The 20,655-nt window shown below is 42.9% G+C and overlaps 1 protein-coding gene and 1 pseudogene across 4 annotated transcripts in view; one reads left to right on the plus strand and one right to left on the minus strand.

Annotated features, from left to right (window-relative positions):
- The first annotated feature begins 9,892 nt into the window (after nt 1-9,892).
- On the plus strand, nt 9,893-17,525 carry LOC128616759 (uncharacterized; annotated as a pseudogene).
- Nucleotides 16,089-20,655, minus strand: part of ift172 (intraflagellar transport 172) — a 45,068-nt gene continuing 40,501 nt past the window's right edge. For all 4 annotated transcript variants that reach the window (XM_053647586.1, XM_053647576.1, XM_053647594.1 and 1 more), the window contains 5 exons: nt 20,437-20,496; nt 20,094-20,192; nt 19,579-19,732; nt 19,045-19,136; nt 16,089-18,823 (listed from right to left, as the gene is read on the minus strand). In XM_053647586.1, coding sequence (XP_053503561.1) covers nt 18,734-18,823; nt 19,045-19,136; nt 19,579-19,732; nt 20,094-20,192; nt 20,437-20,496 — 495 coding nt within the window. In that variant the 3' untranslated portion in view covers nt 16,089-18,733. The remainder of the gene's footprint in view (nt 18,824-19,044; nt 19,137-19,578; nt 19,733-20,093; nt 20,193-20,436; nt 20,497-20,655) is intronic.

A 20,655-nucleotide genomic window follows, 5' to 3' on the forward strand; every position in this document is an offset into this window, starting at 1 on the left:
GTCCATTGACCCATGCAGTGAGTTGCCAATCACTGATAGTCTCCTGTCTCTTGTCCTATCTGAAAGTCATAAACAGGACTTTAGTGAACGCCCTTGACTAACTTACAAGTTTAAGAACATAAAAAATATTAATTAAAAACAACAGCAACACTGTCATTAACCATGGTATATTAACAAGGCAGGTAACACTAATTGACCACACTAATCCTCAAATATTAATGGATTTAAAAAAAAAAAATTTTAAATCATTGATGTAACTATATATACATACTACATACAGATGTTGGTGTGTTATATAGATATTTTAAATCAAAGCATTTATTGACTACTAATTACCCTAAATCTCAGTTCTGTCTCTCTAACTCTATGGATTCAAAAAGTCTGCAAATATCTTCCTGGAACTATCTGAAATCTACATGAATCATGTGATGATCAAGCGTGTACTCTCTCTTCTCTCTCACCATGAGAGATGGAATGAGAAATGGAATTTGTTTTCCGAAATGTGTTCTACATATTATTGAATCAGACACCTTTCCAAGCCAAAATAATAACTTTGGTCTTTTATTATCCACCATGCCTGATTCAATCAAAAGGTGCAGGCTCTTTGTTGGTAGCCAGAATAATGAAGGCTACAGCAAGGGGAAGCTCTTTCTCTAACAAAGTCCCACATTTATGGAACACCTTCCAATTAGTGTTCAGGACGCAGACATATTCTCAGACTTAAAACCTAGGCTGGAAACGTTTTGGGTTTTTTTCAAAGTATTTTTGTGTGATATAGGTTTTAAAGGACAGGAATTAATAAATGTTCCAACAAATTTCATTTGTTAGATAAAATGAAGTTTCACAAAATATTTCCACAGAATTCCGAGAGCCTCCCAAAATAACAAGAACCTAAAACACCTGTGATGAGATAGTTTCAAGTCATCTGCTGTCCGATCTGCTAAACAGGCAACACTATTGGCTGCCTTTAGGCTAACTAGTTCAGAATATACAGTGGGGGAAATAAATATTGGATGTGTCAATATTTTTTTTCAGTAAATATATTTCCAATGAGGCTATGCACATGAAATTTTAACCAGACATCAGTATTAACTCAAGAAATCTGGAAATAACATTGAAGTCCATAAATGAAGTTATGTGTAATAAAGTGGAATGACACGGGGAAAAAAGTATTGAACACGCTAACTGAAATTTATTTAATACTAAGTGGAGAAGCCTACTGTTTGTAATGACAGCTTCAAGACGCTTCCTCTGTGTGTGTGTGTGTGTGTGTGTGTGTGTGTGAGAGAGAGAGAAAGAGAGTCCATGAAATAATACATCAAAAAAAGGTGGGTGCCAGCAAAAAGAATGTTCATTCGAATAGTCCATGTTGGCAAAACCTTGAGGCCAAGATTCAAAATTCATAGACTAAGTAAATCAACATTTAAACATCAAATTTATCCATTACAGAATACATTATTATGCATCTTCTGTAAGTCATTGCATTCTCTAATGATCTTTCTAGCCAATGAATTGGCACGAGGAATCCAAAACCGCCGTTGAAGTGTGGAAAGCATATCATTTCTTCCACTATGTCCAACCTTTTCGTGTACGGAACGAACAATGAGTTCTGAGATGTTGCTACCCTTTTGCAGGATAGCAGGATGTTTTGCCTCCTCGGGTAATGCAGACTTGCTTAACTGACCACCAACTCTTATGATGCCATCGACGATTGTTGGATCCAGTTTGTATAGAGAACTGGATTTCTTTACAGCCTTTCCCTTACTCAAGCATGAGATTTCCTCAGGAAAGTGCTGGTTTTGCACAAAACTGACAATTGCCTTCTCAGCTTTATCGAGATCCACCACTGAAAGTCTGTGAGTCAACGTTTTCTTTAGGATGGTTTTGTCAGATTGTGTGTTGTTCGTCTTTTCCTTCTCATCACATCTCCATTTAAGTGTGTCTTTGACCTTCGATAGCCATGCCACGGCCCGCTTTAGGTCTTTCCATTTGGAAAAGTATGAAAGCAACTTGCTGGTGGGACAAGATTCTTCCATTGGCTTTGCAGATGTGACATGAACAGAAGCTTGCTGCTCATCTCAGGGTCGTTGCTTGAAATGGTATCCATGTCTCCAAGTGTCTTTGGCCACTGAGAGCATTTGCGAAGGATTTCCAGTCCTTTGATCCATATCTTACAGTGAAGAAAAGCTCCTTTGAAAAAGGGTTCTCCTTTGATGAGACGTGCCGCCATTGCTCTACCTTTGACATAGAATGAATTATCGAGATTCGATTTGCTACGTATGTCTTAAATCTTTTACTTGTGTTTGCGATATATTGCAGAACTGTCATGCTGTCTGACCAGAAGATGGAATCTGATAATGCGAGTTGTAACTCTGTCTTCAACATGTGATCCATTCGTACAGCTAAGACTGCTGCTGCCAATTCCATTCTAGGGATGGTAGTACACTTAAGAGGTGCAACTTCAGCTTTTCCAAAGGCAAAAGACACACAGACTTCACCCAAACCGTTTGTGAGCCGAAGGTAGGATATGGTGCCATAACCTACTTCACTAGCATCACAAAAGGGGTGCAGCTGTGCAGATGTGAAGTCTTCAAAGCTCTTAGGAATAAAGTTTTGGTTTACCTTGAAAGTGTCCAGTAGAATCGAGCGAGCAAAGCCATTCTTCCCAGGTTTGAGCTACGTTGAGCGGGATCTTTTCATCCCAACTCAATTTCGTCTTACATAAGCTTTGTAAGAGCCTCTTTGCCACAAGAGTGATAGGAGCCAAAAAGCCCAAGGGGTCATAGATTGAACAAATGATGGATAAAATTGCTATGCTGAAAGTAAAGACATCTCTTTCAACGTCCCATTGAGCACCAAGAGCTCTTTCCATTGGTAACTGCTCCTTATTTAAATCCAGAGCTCTCACTTCTTTTGGTCTATCCTCTTCAGGAATTGCAGAGAGCATGGTACGATCATTACTGATCCATTTGTTTAATTGGAAACCACCTTTTGAGCATACCTCTGTGAGCTGTTGATACAGAAGTATTGCTTGCTCTGTACTGTTGTCTGCTTTCAGGCAGTCATCTACATAGAAGTTCTGCCGGATGGTATTTGTGACTTCTTCCAGATCCTTCACCTGATTGTCATCTGCTGTTTTCAGTAAAGCGTATGTTGCACAGCTGGGTGATGGCACTGCACCGAAGATATGCACAAGCATCCTGTGTTCCACGAGCTCTTTAGAGAGGTCTCCATTTGGCCACCAGAGAAAGCTGGTGTTAGTGCAAGCGCAAGAAGTTAGTGTCTTCCTTTGCCACTTGAACCTGATGAAACATCCCTTTTATGTCGGTGATGAAGGCTACGAGGCCTTGCCGAAAGTGAAGCAATATGCCAAGTAGTGTATTGGTAAAGTCAGGGCCTTGAAGCAGTTCCTTATTCAGAGAAGTTCCACCAAATGTTGCAGCACAGTCAAACACCACAAGCAGTTTTCTTTTGTGTGGGTGGTAGACACCATGGTGAGACAAATACCACACCTTGCCAGTTTCAGCCTGCAACTCGCTCTGAGGAACAACTTCATCATACTCCTTCCTGATGTTGTTCATAAAGGATTGGTAATCATTATAAAACGTTCCATCCTTATCAACTCTCTTCAGCAGATGTTGAGTTCTTTGATGGGCTATTTGAATATTGCTGGGCATGATCACATTGCTGTTATGAAAGGGGAGTTTTAAGTGGCAATGACCATCTTTAAGTTCAGCTGAAGTAGATATGATACTCATAAAATGCTGATCTTCTTGTGACAGTTCATTCTTTTCTCCATAGTGCTGTTCCATGAAATCCTGATTATATTGTCGCATCAAAAGGTTTTCCAGGTTAGCGAAGGATATCCTATTGACTTGAACAGAGGTATCCTTGTTGTTTTCAATCCTGCCTTGGCCGAGTGGACCATTGATAACCCAGCCAAGAAGGGTTTTAACAGCATAGGGCCCATCAGCTCCACTGTTAATTATTCTCCAGGGTTCTAGAGCCTTCAGTGCACTGACACCTATTAGTAGGCCAATGGTAACATTGATTGGCGTCAAGTCGACCTCTTTAAGGTAAGACCATTTTCTTATATCATCCAATTTCGGAATGTTGTCTTGTGCCACTGGAATTGATTTTTGTGTGAAAACGTCAGGCAATTTGAGAAATGAGTTACTGTCTAGTGCTGCTACTTCTATGCCAGATATTTTATAACTGATGGTTATAATAATTTTTATTATTTTTACTAATAATTTTTTATTGGTTTCTGTTGACCCATTGTTTTCAAAAGTATTTCTGTTTGTTTACCGAGGGCGTGAAGCTGCATGGATAATTCCTCTGTAGAAAATGTTGCCGAGCTCCCCGGATCTAGGAAAGCATAGGTTCGAATACATTTCGTACCTTTCTCCAACTTCACTTTGACGGGCACGATTGCTAGAGCACCTTCTTTTGTGCTGGCCTCAGTATGGCTACCAGTTGCCAAAGAAACGACTGCCTTAGAACAAGAGAATTTTTTAGCGTGATCCTGAGGCTGGGTTGGGTGACCCCTTTTACACACATTACACGACATCCGCTTCATACAACTCTTGCTCATGTGTCCTCTTTGTAGACACCCGAAACACAGTCCTTTAACTTTGAAGAATTCCACCTTTTTTTCATTTACAAATGCATCAGAACCATTCATTGTATTTCCACTTTGCTTGTCATTCTGTGATGGCTCACACTTTGACACTGGCGAAACAGTCATAGTGAAACTACTCCCCCTACTATTTGCTTTGGAGTAGGCTTTGTACTGGCCTTTTGATTCAGAAGTTTGGTTCAACGGGCTTTGAATCTCTCCAAAGATTGGATCCAGCATCATTCGAGATTGTTTGTCAATAAATGCAAGTAGTTCTCTAAATGTCACTCTCTGCTTGTGTTTGTCGTAGATGTTGCAGACTACTGCTCTCCACTTGTCATGAAGTCTAAATAGTAGCTGACACAATGATTTTTAAATTGGAGGGTGTTTCAAGATCTGTAACATAGTCTATCTCCCTCATTGTGTTATGACAACTTTTCAAGAAAAGGGCATACCACCTCAGACTAGATGCATCTTCTGACTTGATAGTAGGCCATCTCAGTGCCTTGTCCATGAAAGCAGATGTGATTTTAACTTTATTTCCGAAATGACATTCAAGTTGTTCCTTAGTTTCCTTATATCCTTTTTCCAGTGGCATATGAAAACAACTGCGGACAAGGTTTCTTGGTTCTTCAGATGTGTATTTTTACAAGTAGTTTACCCTTTGTTGCATATTGTCAGTTTTTGTTTCGATGGTCTGCTCAAAAGATTGTATGAAAGATCTGAACTGCAGTTAGTCTCCATGAAAGACTGAGATTTCTCTTTTTTTTGGAAGTTGCGACAATGCACTTTGCTTTATCAGTAGTTCTGTGATTACATTTTGCCTTTTCATGACATCCGTGAGGGGATCGTCATCCAAAAGAGGGATATCTCTCGGAGTTTCCTTTTGTATTGAACTTTGCATAGGCCTTCTGATAGTGATTGAAGATGGGTCTTGGGTCTCCAGTTTTACTTGTGATGGCGTATGTGTCGCTTTGTTAGTGACATTTTGGTCAGAGTATGCTCTGTGTTTTGTTTGAACCCTTTTCATTATAGTTGGAACAATATATTTGGTTGACATTCTAGATGAAGTTGTGATGTTACTCGTTTGGGAGTGCAAGAACTGTGACTCCATGAGAGTGTTTATTTTGGCTTCAGCTTCTGCTATTTTTGTTTGCAGTTTAAGTTTTTCTTTCTTTGATTTTATTCTCACTTCTTCCATGTCCAACTCCAGTTGCTCCTCCAGCGACTCCGATTGTGCCATCAATATACCGCGTTGTACTCGAGCTTCGGAAAGAGCGCTAGACTCGTTGCTGCCCCGACCGGAGGCCTTACTTTGGGCCTTTTCTGCGGCCTGTGAAACGCTGTCATGTGGCGATACAGATTCCTCAACAGCAGCACCTTGCATATAATAAGACACTTGTTCGAGTTCACCATCCACGTCATCCACTTTGAGCCAAAGTTCAACACCATTGAGGGACTCTTTGCACTGCGATAGTTTAGGCTCATACCAGTCATTATGATCATGCTCCTTTTCTTCATCAGTCAATAAGGATTGAACTATGTTTTGCAACTCCATAAACTCGTCCAGATACTGAATATAGACGGAAATTTGTTGTTTTACTTCGTCCTTTGTGTGACCAGCTTCGATAAGAGCATTTATCTCATTACGTTTTCGCGTGAGGACACCCAGCCTTCCTCTTCGATTAATTTAAACAATTCCCTTTCCCTTTGAACGAGGGACTCAACATCGTCTGCTTGTTCCTGCATTTTCACTCTTGTATTATTTCAGAGTAAAATCAACATTCAAAGATGCGAATGTAATCCGTGCTTTCAGACTTCTCTTGAACGCGGAAGTCCTGAGTGCGGCCCAGTCTGTGCCTTTCAAACACCGTTTTACTCACAGTTCCACTGAGATGATCTTCCCATACTTGAGTGTCCAACGATCTCCTTTTCCAGTCGTTCAGAGTCCAAACTCCATAATCCATACTTTTTTTTTACTTTATGTGTCGGCGATTTGTTCAATGCCGGGGAAACGTGGGAACCAAGTTGGATTAACGCACTCTCCTCGCATACCGCTAATAAAAAGTCCTTTATTTTCTTGACAGTAACAAAATGATGAATGAAAACTTGTTAATAATTAAACCTTGCTATTAAACTTAACGTAAAATTACTTGTTCTGAGTTGGTGTGCAGGAGCGTAGTCAAAAAAGGTGTGCTTCCCAGCTCTCCATTTCTGTCCGCCCTGTCGGAAGGTTAACCTACGTCATATATACTCCTCCTGCACCACACGTGACCCATGACCCAGGAGGAAACACACCACCAAACCTCACAAAACGTAACACAATCCCAAATAACAGATTAAGCTAGCTTGCTGCCACACCAAACAACCCCAAATTCCAAGTCTACAATAAAAAATGGCAAAATGGCTGTAACACTCCCAGTATTTCATAGGCTTGTCCAAATGAGTTGTAGCAAACTTTAAACGAGCTTCGACATGCCTTTTCTTTAGTAATGGAGTCTTGCGGGGTGAACGTGCGCAGTGGAGTGCATTGCCTATAGTTTTCTCTGTGACGATGACACCTGCTGCCTCCAAGTGTTTCTGGAGCTCTTTCCGAGTGGTCCTTGGCTCTTGGGCTATTCTTCTGACTATCCTTCTGACTCCCTGGTCAGAAATCTTGTGAGGAGCTCCTGTACGTGGCCGGTTGATGACAGAGTGATGTTGCTTGCACTTGCGGATAATGGCTCCAGTGGTGCTTACTGGAGGATCCAGAAGTTTTGAAATACGTCTGGATTCCATCAATATCTTTCACAACAATAATGTTGCAAAGGTCTTGGGAGAGCGCTTTGCTTTTACCCATCATGAGATGTTTCTTGTGTGACACCTGGGTAATGAAAAGTCTTTTTATCCTGGCGTTGTGGACGAAACCCCCCCAGGCTGTGGCGGAGTTCCACCAGTGGAGCTACAGGCCGGGAGCCAAGCCCCAGGGACAGATGGACACCCTCCTCTGCCTCACCAAGAGGTGGCTCCAGCCAGACCTGTACTCTGCCACCGAGGTTGTAGAGAGGGTGGCTGTGGACCGGTTCCTGAAGACTCTGCTGCCCACAGAACGTCAGGCTGTGGGAATGGAAGGCCCCGGGACACCCAGGGAACTACTGACCGCCCTGGAATGCACCCTGACCACCCTGGCCGAGGACGGATAGCACCACCAAAGCCGCCCGGACTACGGGACACCTGAGGACAAGCCCAGGCCGACAGAGCCGGACCAGGGAATGCCAAAGAAGGCCCAGAAAACCTGGCCGGCAGGATGTGTCCTCCCCACGCCGGACCCGCCGCAACTGCCCCAGCGAGTGAAGGAAGCATGAGTGCGGCAGGCCTACAGGGCCAGAAGCGAGGAGGACGCCGGGAAGGAAGGTAAGCTGCACACACCTTCTAACCCGCTCTCGTCTGTGTTCCAACAGGTAAACTGGCAGGGGAACTTCGGGCGGGAACAGAAGGAGGACGACCGCCTGAAAGACTGCTGGGCCCAGGTGCGTCAGATAAAAGGGGTCGACCAGAGTCCGAACCAGAGGCTCCCCTCCTCCTACTTCCTCATCAGGGGAGGCCTCCTGTATCAACGGTTAAGCCACCGAGGGGAAATATGGACCTCCTCGTAGTCCCCAAGACCAAGATGCAGATGCCGATGCACCTGGCCCACGCCCAGCCGCTTGGGGGCCACCTGTGGGCACGAAACACCCTAGAGAAGCTAAAGGACCGCTTTGTCTGGCCAGGGATGGATGCAGAGGTCCGGGCTTCTGCCAACAGTGCTCCCAGTGCCAGTGCACCGCCCCACGGAGGCCCCCGCCGGCCCCCCTTATCCCTCTGCCCATCATAAGCGTCCCCTTTGAGAGGGTCGGCATGGACCCCGTGGGGACACTTCCCAAATTCACCCAGGCCCACGAGTACATACTCGTCATCCTGGATTACGCCACCCGATACCCCGAGGCGGTGCCGTTACGCAAAGCCACCTCCCATAACATTGTGAGAGAACTGGTGCTCCTATTCAGCCGCATGGGGATACCGAAGGACATCTTAACCGACCAAGGTATGCCTTTCGTCTCCAAACTAATGTCTGATCTGTGTCGGCTGTTGCACCTAAAGGCGTCCGTCTACCACCCACATGGGCTCGTCGAGAGGTTCAACCAAACCTTGAGGCAGATGCTACGACGGGTGGTAGACGAGGAGGGGAGAGATTGGGAGCTCCTTCTACCCTATGTTCTCTTCGCCGTCCGGGAGTGCCCCCAAGCCTCCATGGGGTTCAACCCCTTTCGAACTCCTCTTCGGACGGTGACCTTGAGGACCGCTGGACGTGGCCGGGAAGCCTGGGAGGAACAGCCCTCCCCGTTCTGCTCAGTTGTCAATTACGTGCAGGAAATGCAGGGGCAAATTGACCAAGTGGCCCCGATCGTCCAGGAGCATATGAGAGCCGCCCAGGAGGAGCAGAAACGAGTGTACAACCAGCTGGTGCAACCACAGGAGTTCCAACCTGGTGATTGGGTGCTCCTACTGGTGCCGAACAGCTCCTGCAAATTCCTAGACCGGTGGCAAGGGCCATACACAGTCCTCGAGCAGAAGGGGGCCGTAAACTATCGCCTGCAACAGCCCGGTAAGCGAGCGGAGACACAAACATACCACGTGAACCTACTAAAGTAGTAGGTAGAGCCGGCGCCAGTAGTGTCTGCGTTTGCGGCGCGGGACACAGATCACGATGAGGGTACCTTGGTCCAGCTGGGGGAAGATCTCACTCCTGGGCAAAGACAGGAGCTATCAGAGTTGGTGGATCAATTCACGGATGTGTTCTCTACCTCCCCAGGGATGACGCAGCTGGTCCACCACGAGATCAAGACCTGGCCGGGAGTGGTGGTGCGGCAGCAGCCCGATCTTGTCCCGGAGGCCCGTCGCAAGGCTATCGGGGAGGAGATCGGCTGAACGCTGCGGGACAACATCATCGAGGAGTCCAACAGCCCCTGGTCCAGCCCCATCGTAGTCGTGCCAAAGCCCGACGGAAGTATGCACCTATGCAATGACTTCCGGAAGCTGAACCAGCTCTTGGAGTTCGACAGCTATCCCCTCCCCGGAATGGACAACCTAGTGGAGCGATTGGGGAGGGCCCGGTTCATATCCACCCTGGACCTAACCAAAGGATACTGGCAAGTGGCCCTGGCCCCAGAGGCGAGACAGAAGACAGCGAGAGAAGTACACCCGGTCCTCTACATCAGTCGAAAGTTCTCCCCAGCTTAGAGCAAATATGCGGCCATGGAAAGAGAGGCCCTGGCGATAAAGTGGGCCATCAAAGAGCTGCGATACTACCTGGCCGGTCGGCACTTCGTCCTTGTGACAGACCACGCCCCACTGCAGTGGATGGCCAAAGCCAAGGACACTAACGCCAGGGTAACCCGATGGTTCCTCTCGTTGCAGGATTTCTCTTTCCAGGTCCAGCACCGGGCGGGGACCCACCATGGGAATGCAGATGGCCTCTTGCACTGTGGGCCAGACATGCGGCGTCAGTAGGCTCGGAGCTGGTGGGGGGTACTGTAGCAACGGGCCAGCAGCCGGCGCACAAGAAACAAAGATCGCTTCTCCTGCGGTCGTGCTGAAGAGACAGCTACGCTTCAGCACCACCAATGTTTTGGATGGCAGGAGAGCACGTGGCGGCAGGGCGGGCCGCCAACACACATACACACGGCCTGTGAATGGTGCGCGGCATGGAAGAGTTCCACCATCCAGCAGGCGAGGGGCGAATATATAATAGGGGTTTTCCCCGGTACTCGGGAAACCCCTAGCACGCCCTCGGCAACCCCGCAGTGACTAAGCATTTCACCTCACCCCCCCACTTCGACACACACGCACACATGCTCACCCACACCCTCTCACAAACTATTTTTGAATAAAGATTTCTCCACGAGTAACACCGAAACAGCCTCCTGTGTGTCTGTGCTCCGTCCCCCGCTGGCTAGATTCCCTACACTATATTATACAAAAGGTCTCAGTGCAACTGCAAAATATGGTCTCATTCCCTCAACAGCAGTTCAAATAAAAATATTACATGACATTAAAGGCATACCCTCCCAGGGTCCCTCACACAAATTACCTCCTGTATGTAAATAAGGTACATCCTTCCACAGACATCACATTATAATCACAAACAGCACTTTTTGGTGGACCCACAGAGCATCTGGGTATTTAGGGGAGAGCTGGCCAAAGATTCAGGGAATCTGTAGACAGATCTCCCACACGATCACTGTGTGTAGTTTTTGCTCTACCAGGTATGTAAGTGTTGTCTCCGCTTATGTTGTATTATGATATTTTGATTTTGATTGGAATGTAATGTTGCATGTAATTCTTTCTTATTATTATCAATAGTAGTGTTGGATTTGGATATTTTCATACCTGGTTAAATAAATTATTAGACTTGATTACATTCTGAATTATTCTGAAATTATTGTCTCTAGTAAATTACGGTAAGTCCTTGTTACAGCAAATCTGCGACCAGGTTAGTACAGGCTAACAATTTGGCATTAAGTTAAGTGTACTTAAGAGTGTACAGGCTCAATAGCAGGCTCAATTTCTGTAAAGCTGCTTTGAGACAATGTCTATTGTAAAAAGCGCTATACAAATAAAATTGAATTGAATTGAATAGGAAATATCCATTTAGGACAACATAAAGTTGATCGACCAAGTCTAAATAGGATGAAGTCTAAACCTCTGGTTATTGTAATATTTCTCTAGCTAACGTGTACATAGGAAACTATGGCATGATTATATAAAGCTAATTCTATTCAGATATTATTGGTCTATCTTTGTAGATTTAGTGGTCATGAACTCTGGCTAGAAATAATGTTATTGTAATTAAGTGTTACTAACTAAGGGAACTAAGAGACCAGGCTAATGACTTGGCACTAGTTAATTATACTTAGAGTGTACAGGCTCGATATGAAATACCCGTTTAGGACAACATAAAGTTGATCGACCAAGTCTAAATAGGGGGAAGTCTAAACCTCTGGTTATTGTAATCTTACTCTAGTTAATGTGTACATAGGAAACTATGCCATGATTATATAAAGCTAATTTTCCTTCGATATTATTGGTCTGTCTCTGTAGATTTAGTGGTCATGAGCTCTATGTTAATGTACTGAAGTACATTTAGACTAAAGTAGTGATAATCGTCACATAAGACTGGATTTGGGTAAAATTGTAACATTTAGCCCTATTAAGGTTGTCAATGTTAACCACAGCCAGTGATCGTATGTTTGAGGTTAAAACTACAATCTAATCTTGAAATAGTCATTAGAGTATTCAAGATTCATGTGTTAGCTATGTTGAACTATGTTTCTGATCTCTCCTAATGGCATTGTGTAGTTATTTTTACCATAAATAACACCGTTGCCCTACAAAGGAGTACAGCTGACTGTTTAATTTTAACTTATAATGCTTCTCCCCATAGTATTTAGAGGTGCTACATCTCTGTAGATAATATAAAATGCTCTCACACAGCAACAGAATAGAACCAGGTCACAACTTGCACATTATTATTAATTTTAATTCTGGCTCCCTGGTTTAGTACCAGGATTTCCCAAATTTTGCAGCACAAATTGATAAACATGATAAATTGATAAAAAGTGTCATATTGCCTCTTGCTGGAGAATTTTATTTATATCTCACAGTGCTGCTAAATTCCCAGATGTAATTTTTTCAAAGCCACTGATTAATTTTCTAGAACAGCACACTCTGCCATGTTTTATCGCTTACGCTTAAGTAAAACGCATAGTCACACACAGCAACAGACACACACAAAAAACACAAACTACGTATCTTAATACAGTGGTTTTCAAAGTGGGGGCCTCAACAATTTGGTCGGAGCCACTAAGCCCATCCCTCCCACTAGTATGTTTTCTCTTTCTCACTCTCAGACAACCACACACACACACACACACACACACACACACACACACAATCAATTCCTAATGTAATGTAAAGATGCAAGATGTAATTATTAACAAAAAAAAAGGGGGATATATTCAGAAGTCTGTGTTTTTGATGTTTTTTAAAGTCATCTTGCAAAAGGGGGGCCTCGTCAAATGTTAATGACATTTGGGGGGCCTTGCCCTGGAAAAGTTTGGGAACCCCTGTCTTGCAATTAACACTTTTATTGATTCACAAGTTAACACAAAGAGACAAACAACATATATAATGAATCAAACTATTTTAACATAAATCCCCACTATAACCCCTCCCCCTACCAACCTCCCACCCCACCCTGGTCCCCCCACGAACACCCCTGTGGTCAATAGAATATAAACTCACCTATCCAAAATAATAATAATAATAATAATAATAATAATAATAATAATAAAATACACACAATTAAAAAAAAAAAGAAAAAAAAGGAAAATACAATAATCAAGTATAATCATAGACTAAACTCTAAATTATACTCTCCACCGCCCCTCCTCGAGAGTCCCCCAAAAACGCCAAATAACTGCTCCATTTCTTCCTGAAGGAATTCCCAACTCCCATCCTTCTGCTCGACCCCTCCTCAAAGGCAGCCACCCTCCCTATCTCCACACACCACTCTGGAAACGAGGGCGCTCCATCTGATTTCCATCCCCTTAAAATAACCTGCCTACCACTTATCACACTGGTCAAACCCCAATTTTTTTTTGTACCTATCCTCCAATTTTATGACCTCCTGTCATGATTCCCCCTTGAAGCAGCGTGCTCTAAGCGCGAACGCGCAAGCACCTGCTTTTCCATTGTTGACAGTAGTGACATCTGGACACGTGTGTTTTGTTTATGTTTCTGTCATGTCTCCTCCCTGTTCTGTCATTGGCTGGGATTTCACGTGTGTCTGTATTGCCCTCAGCTGCTAGCAGTTTAGACGCTGATCATGTCCGCATATATACCGCGCGCCTCCCAGCACACAACGCGGAAGATTATCGTAGAGTTAGAGTAGTTCGTTTAGTAGTCATCGGCACGGTCCATGTTTAGCGTTAGTTCACGCTGGATTATCCGCTCCCAGTTCCTCGTCATAATTCATGGTTCTCGTTTTGTTTATCGACCCTGTTTTCCGTGACCACGACCTTGATTCATGTTTAACCCTGTGTATGCCTGTTTGCCGATCGCCTGACCTTCGCCTGTTTGGGATTACGTTTATGGATCACGTTTTGGATTTATCTGCCTGTCTCTCTTTTAAAATAAACAACTGTTCATACTGCACTTGCATCCGTCCTATCTCCGCTCCGTCACGATACGTGACACCTCCCCATCTCCCAAAATACAGTCTAGGGCAGAACGAGATCTGAGTGTTCAACACCTCACATACAAAGCTCTGCACCTTCAACCAAAATTCTTGGATCTTACGACACCCCCAAAAAACATGGGTGGTGTCTCCATCTTCTGAATGGCATTGCCAGCAGCTGGGTGTGTCTTTAAGACCAAGCCTATACAATTTAGTGGGGGTCCAATAGAACCGATGCAGTTTTTATATTTTTTAAAATCCTAGCCCACTCTCCCTCCCCCAATTCCAAATTTAAATCTTTCTCCCATAATCTCTTGAGAGTGGTCGAGACGCCGTCCCCTAGACTCTGAATCAATAAGGAGTAATACACTGATGCTTCATGTCCTCTTCCAAAAGCAGAAATCACCTCTCCCAGAGTATCTGCTGCTTTAGGAGGGTGCATGCTACTCCCAAAAATAGTACAGAGCAAGTGGCGTAGTTGAAGATACAGTACCTAAAAAACTGAGATCTGGGGATCCCAAAATGTTGAACCAATTTTTTAAAAAAAATATCATCACACCACTCTCATAAAGATCACCGAGTGTATTAACCCCCCTCGTGATCCACTCTGACCAACAAAAAGGGGACTTATTAATACGTAGTTTGGGGTTTAGCCATAGGCTCGAGGCAACATTGAGATAAATATCAGAATCAAACACTCTGGACACTCTTGTCCATACTGAGTGCAGATGTGAAATAAACGGGGTGTGATTTAACTTCTCTGGTTAGATTAATGGAAAGGCTTTGCAGTGGCAAAATAGGGGCAAGAACTTCTTGTTCAATGCAGAACCAGGGAGGGGCTCTCTCAGGTGGAAGTGACCAATGAGCCAAATGTCTGAGACCAAACACATAATAATAAAACAGAATCTTGGGTAGGCCTAGCCCACCCTTGTCAATCGGCCTATGTAACTTATTGAAATTTAACCTGGGACGCTTACCATTTCAAATAAAAGACTTCGCTATACTCTCAAATTGCTTGAAATAAGAAAGAGGGACATCTATAGGGAGAGATTGTAGCAGGTAATTGAATTTTGAAATACAACTCATTTTAATAACATTAACCTTCCCGATCATAGATAAATGTTAAGAAGACCACCTGTCTACATCACTCGAAAACCTTTTAATTAACGGGTCAAAATTAACTCTAACTAAATCAGACAAATTTTTTGGAAATAAAATGCCCAAATACTTAATGCCCTGTTTGGGCCACTGGAAGGCACCAAGCTGAAAGGCCGTTACTGGACAGTACGCTGTCAGAGCCAAAGCTTCGGATTTAGACCAGTTGACTTTGTATCCTGAGAATTTGGAAAAGGAATTAATAATTCTGTGGAGGCAAGGCATAGATCTAGTAGGGTCAGAGACGAATAATAAAATATCATCTGCATAAAGCAAAAGCTTATGTGCCACACCTCCCGCCACCACCCCTGGAAAATCATTCTCCTTTCTTATCGCAGCTGCTAAGGGTTCCAGGGCAAGACAGAACAATAATGGGGAAAGAGGGCAACCCTGCCGGGTGCCCTTATCCAGAGTAAAATAATCTGAAATTAGTCAATTTGTTTGTACTGCTGCTACCGGGTGTCTATAAAGTAGCTTAATCCAACCAATGAAAGTATTCCCCAACCCATACACTTCCAAAATCTTAAAAAGATAATCCCATTCTACCATATCAAACGCCTTTTCGGCGTCAAGTGAGATGGCAGCAACCGGAGACTGAAGGAACCCGTCTTAATACATATAGGAATTAGAAAGCCTGTCAGTAGGTGTTTTAACCACCCTGCATTGGCCCTAGGTGTGAATGTGTGAGTGAGAGAGAGAGTGTGTGTGTGTGTGTGTATACGCAAGTATGAGTGTGAGTATGTGTGGTATCTTTGTAATGGGCTAGCACCTCATTCAACCTTCAATTCTTGCACTGTGCCCAGTGTTTTCAGAGAATACTCTGGTTCCACTGAGATAGTTATCTTTGCTTTTGTTTTGTTTTATTTCTATAGTGAGATGTCTTCATTTACAGCAGAAAAGGTCTCTGATAAATTTTCAAAAATATCTTCATATTTGTCTCTCTTTTTGTTTGCTTTAATTTACAACTAGACTATATTAGGCCACTTCTCATTACCTGAGGAGGGTGTCGGTATAGTCAACACAGGAAAAATTCATTTATATAGTCATAACCACATGCTAGATATTTACAAAATCAGATTTATTTGTGCATGTAACTTACAATATTTCAAACATTTTAACTGCTTATACAAGACATTGTAGTATTGACAACAAACCATATGCATAGCTACAGGTACAAATTGATAATTTAACCTCTGATTATAAAGTCAGACTTGCTGTTCAAACACCACCTGTACGTTTCTAAACAGGACCTGCTTGGAAAAATAGCAGGCTCAGTTAATTCCATAGCCAACACCTACAAGATAAACAGTCAATCACAACTTTCAACATGGTTGTCTAACCAGGTGGCCACTGGTTTCAACACATCACAAATAGCAACAAAAATATCATAAAAGCGGTCAGATCCGAGGCGCAGGTGCTTCTACTGATCAGGCATGCACTGTTCAATCAGACCTGTACCATCGAACGTGACTTAGCCTGCAGATCATGTTCATAAGATTTGTTTACTGCTGCAAGACAAAAAATTTTAGCTCTCCGCCTGTGTAAGACACCTAGGCATGTTTTAAATGATCTTATGGAAATTTTAGATCTGCGCAGGTGGCTTGTGTCAGAAAAAATGAAAGACATTAATTATTCTGGATTACTATCCACTGTCATTATGTATACTGATGATGAATGATCCGGATGCCTTGGATTCTTTGCCACTTTCCCGTTAATCCACCCAGAGCAAGTCTTTCCAAATTCCACTACTATACGCCCTATTGGCGTGGTGGTGAAAGATCAGGTAGTAAAATGGGATCACCTTACTGGATACATGACCTTAAAGGGTACTGAGACCCTGTTTACCAGTCACACTTGTTGTCATGAAATGCATAACTATGTTGTTTGTACCTATAACACATTACAACCCTTTTCCCCCCAATGACACTAAACTCATAAATGTTCAGTCATTGCATGGCCATTCTGATGCAATCCAGGTGTCACATACACAATGGCGTGTCATCAGTGAAATGAATTCCTTCACCTATGGAGGACTGACCTGTCCTGCCAATCACTCCTTTTGCTTCGAGTTAACAGAGGATTTTTCTATGGGTCAGATCAGCATTATAGGAAGAATACCATTGGACACTGAAATATTTCCTTGGTGGGATGACGTTTTACGAGCACAGTGCACAAGCTGTAGTGGACACAATGGACTTGGCACAAGGAATGGTTTTGCAGACAGCAGATCACCTTTCCCAGGCACAGATAGAGACAAATCTGGCCAAAAGGACTACACAAATTCTCTCCAGTTCATCTACACACTCAGCAATATATGTCTGTACATGGTGGGACTGGATATTTCGGGGATGTGCCATTGGCAGTGCCCTCATATTTGCCTTCACACTGTTCCAGAGCTGCTACGTCAGATGCCTCATCAGATCCTTACGGACATCGACCGATACAGCACTGGCTCTCAGCACACTACAACTACCCACCTTGCAAAGACTGAAATGATGGTCATCAACAGGAATTAAACACCTTGTACACCGAATATAATGACCTCGCAAGGACTCTTGTGAATAGCCCACGGGGCCAAGGGGGAAAAACTGTAAGGCTGGTGCCAAGATGTTTGAACCTAGAGAGAACTACTCTCTGAGGACAAAGGACGACTTTGAGAACGAACACTCAATCTTTTTCCCACAGAATTAGCATCCACACCTGAGATAGCACATTATGCTGAGTGGAGCCTGGAAGATCCTCACTTCCTCTCTCCCCACACCCTTCTATTTCTCTGTATTGAGATCACCTTAAACACACCCAAGGTCTAAATGCATTGCATAACATGTATTAATGCGAATAAGATGACAAAAATACATGTTTACTATATTATACAAAAGGTGTCAGTGCAACTGGAAAATATGGTCTCATTCCCTCAACAGCAGTTCAAATAAAAATATTACATGCCGTTAAAGGCATACCCTCCCAGGGTCCCTCACTCAAATTACCTCCTGTATGTAAATAAGGTACATCCTTCCACAGACATCAAATTATAATCACAAACAGCACCTTTTGGTGGACCCACAGAGCAGCTGGGTATTTAGGGGAGAGCTGGCCAAAGACTCAGGGAATCTGTAGACAGATCTCCCACACGATCACTGTGTGTAGTTTTTGCTCTACCAGGTATGTAAGTGTTGTCTCCGCTTATGTTGTATTATTATGTTTTGAATTTGATTGGAATGTAATGTTGCATGTAATTCTTTCTTATTATTATCAATAGTAGTGTTGGATTTGGATATTTTCATACCTGGTTAAATAAATTATTAGACTTGATTACATTCTGAAATTATTGTCGGTAAATTACGTTAAGTCCTTGTTACAGCAAATCTGCGACGAGGTTAGTACAGGCTAACAATTTGGCATTAAGTTAAGTGTACTTAGAGTGTACAGGCTCAATAGGAAATATCCATTTAGGACAACATAAAGTTGATCGACCAAGTCTAAATAGGATGAAGTCTAAACCTCTGGTTATTGTAATATTCCTCTAGCTAACGTGTACATAGGAAACTATGGCATAATTATATAAAGCTAATTCTACTCAGATATTATTGGTCTATCTTTGTAGATTTAGTGGTCATGACCTCTGGCAGAGGGAGAGACAAAAATGATACAGAGAGCACATAGACATACACATTAAATACGACTGTGAGGTGTGCACGTTTCCATTATTGGAAGGTGTATCCTGCTGATGGAAGGCCCCCACACCAGCCTGCTATAAAGTTCAGGACGTCTTGACACTCCGGACTGTGCGTGGTCTACAGGATAACAGGCGAACAATACTACAGTGAGGATATATTTCTGCGAAATTAAGCTTTGCACATTAAAATTAACATTTGTACATATTAAATTGAGCTACAGATGAATATTTATCCATTAATAATGATCTGCTCACAAAAAAAAAACTAATGAGAGAATGTTTCTTGAATTAACAAAATAGAATTTTGTTTTTAGGATTAGGATTTTTATTTTTTTTTACCTTTGTGGCCATCAGGAATTTATTCCAGTCGTCCTTGTTAGCTGCCATCCCTGGTCTTTTGAACTCAATTTTATCATGGAGAACAGGGTAACCTGTGGACCGTCAAAAAAAGCGAGAATGAGAAGTGACCAGAGAGAATTAAATACGTACTGAAGCCTCCGTAACAGCAGCACGCGCATACAGGGTGAGAACATTTAATAGCAAATGAAATAGAACAGGGTCCTAACAAAAGGAAATCCAGTCACAGAGAGATTTCACTGAACACTGATGATGTAACAGTTTATTATCCCGTTTTTGAACATAGCTGTAATTGAATATGGCTTACCAGCCCACATGTGCACTGTGTTGTAGCGTTATGTAATCATTAAGCAGATAAATAAAACGTCAATAATCCAGTTTGTATAACAACTATGGAGCCATGAATAAAAGATTAAAAACACAATTTTAACTATCCTACGCTACTCAACAGCCGATGAGTTAACGAGAGAGAGAGAGAGAGAGAGAGAGGGGACCTCTGATTAAACAGGACCTCACCTGTAATGACGCAGGGTAAGGAGCGGATGCCAGTGTTCACAGCAATCAGTGAAGCCTCATAAGTACCTCTCTGATCTTTGGGTAGGACCGGTTCTAATCGCTGCTCCATGGAAATGGTCAGAAGCCAGTCCCTGATCTCCTCCCTCTTCTCCACCTGACACACACACACACACACACACACACACACACACACACACACACACACACTAGTTCACTACCCAGTTACACTACACAGTTGTCTGTACGAAGGCTGTCACTATAATACATCACTCCATGGTTTATTTTGCTTTTCTGTTTAATTTTTTTTGTAGCACAATCTAATATATCACAAATACATACATACACACACACACACACACACACACACACACACACACATATATATATATATATACACACACACACACACACACACACACACACACACACTAAATGTAATGTTGGTGTTCTTTAATGGCTTTTTCAAGGTATTATGTTTTACAGACTCTATAAATAAGAGCGAAAGAAATCCTTACAGTGACATGGAGCTTTGATGGAAGGGAGACCTCAAAGGGAATGTCTGTGTCCTTGAAATCTGTGTGATCTAAGGCGTCTATTGTGCCCTCATCAATACTCTGAAAACAATCACATAAAGCAGTGCACAAACGGTTTTGGTCGAGTGTAAAATATCTCACGTTCATTCTTAACTGAGGGGTTGAGAACACACTCAAATACTATCACAGTAGAACATCCTGAGCCTAATAAGAAATTGCAGAACACTGACAGACAAATCAACTGTAACTGTACAAGCAAACAAAATGTTTAGCAGATCTGTGCATCAGTTGATTAAAGCATAAAACTCTAATAAGACTGACTTACATCTGCCAAGTCCAGGAAATGGTTGAGGAAAATAAAGGCCATATTCTCTGACCCAACAGCCTGTAGAGAAAGATTCAATATCATGTGAATTTTTTCTCAAATAATTAGCGAGAATAATTAGTTAAAACTGGACACGACATACAGTCCCCTCTGAAAGTACTGGAACAGCAAGACCAAAAAATTTTTTAAGCTATACATTTGGGTTTGAGATCAAAAGAT

The sequence above is a fragment of the Ictalurus furcatus genome, chromosome 2 (genome assembly GCF_023375685.1).
Source record: "Ictalurus furcatus strain D&B chromosome 2, Billie_1.0, whole genome shotgun sequence".
NCBI classification, from domain to species: domain Eukaryota; kingdom Metazoa; phylum Chordata; class Actinopteri; order Siluriformes; family Ictaluridae; genus Ictalurus; species Ictalurus furcatus.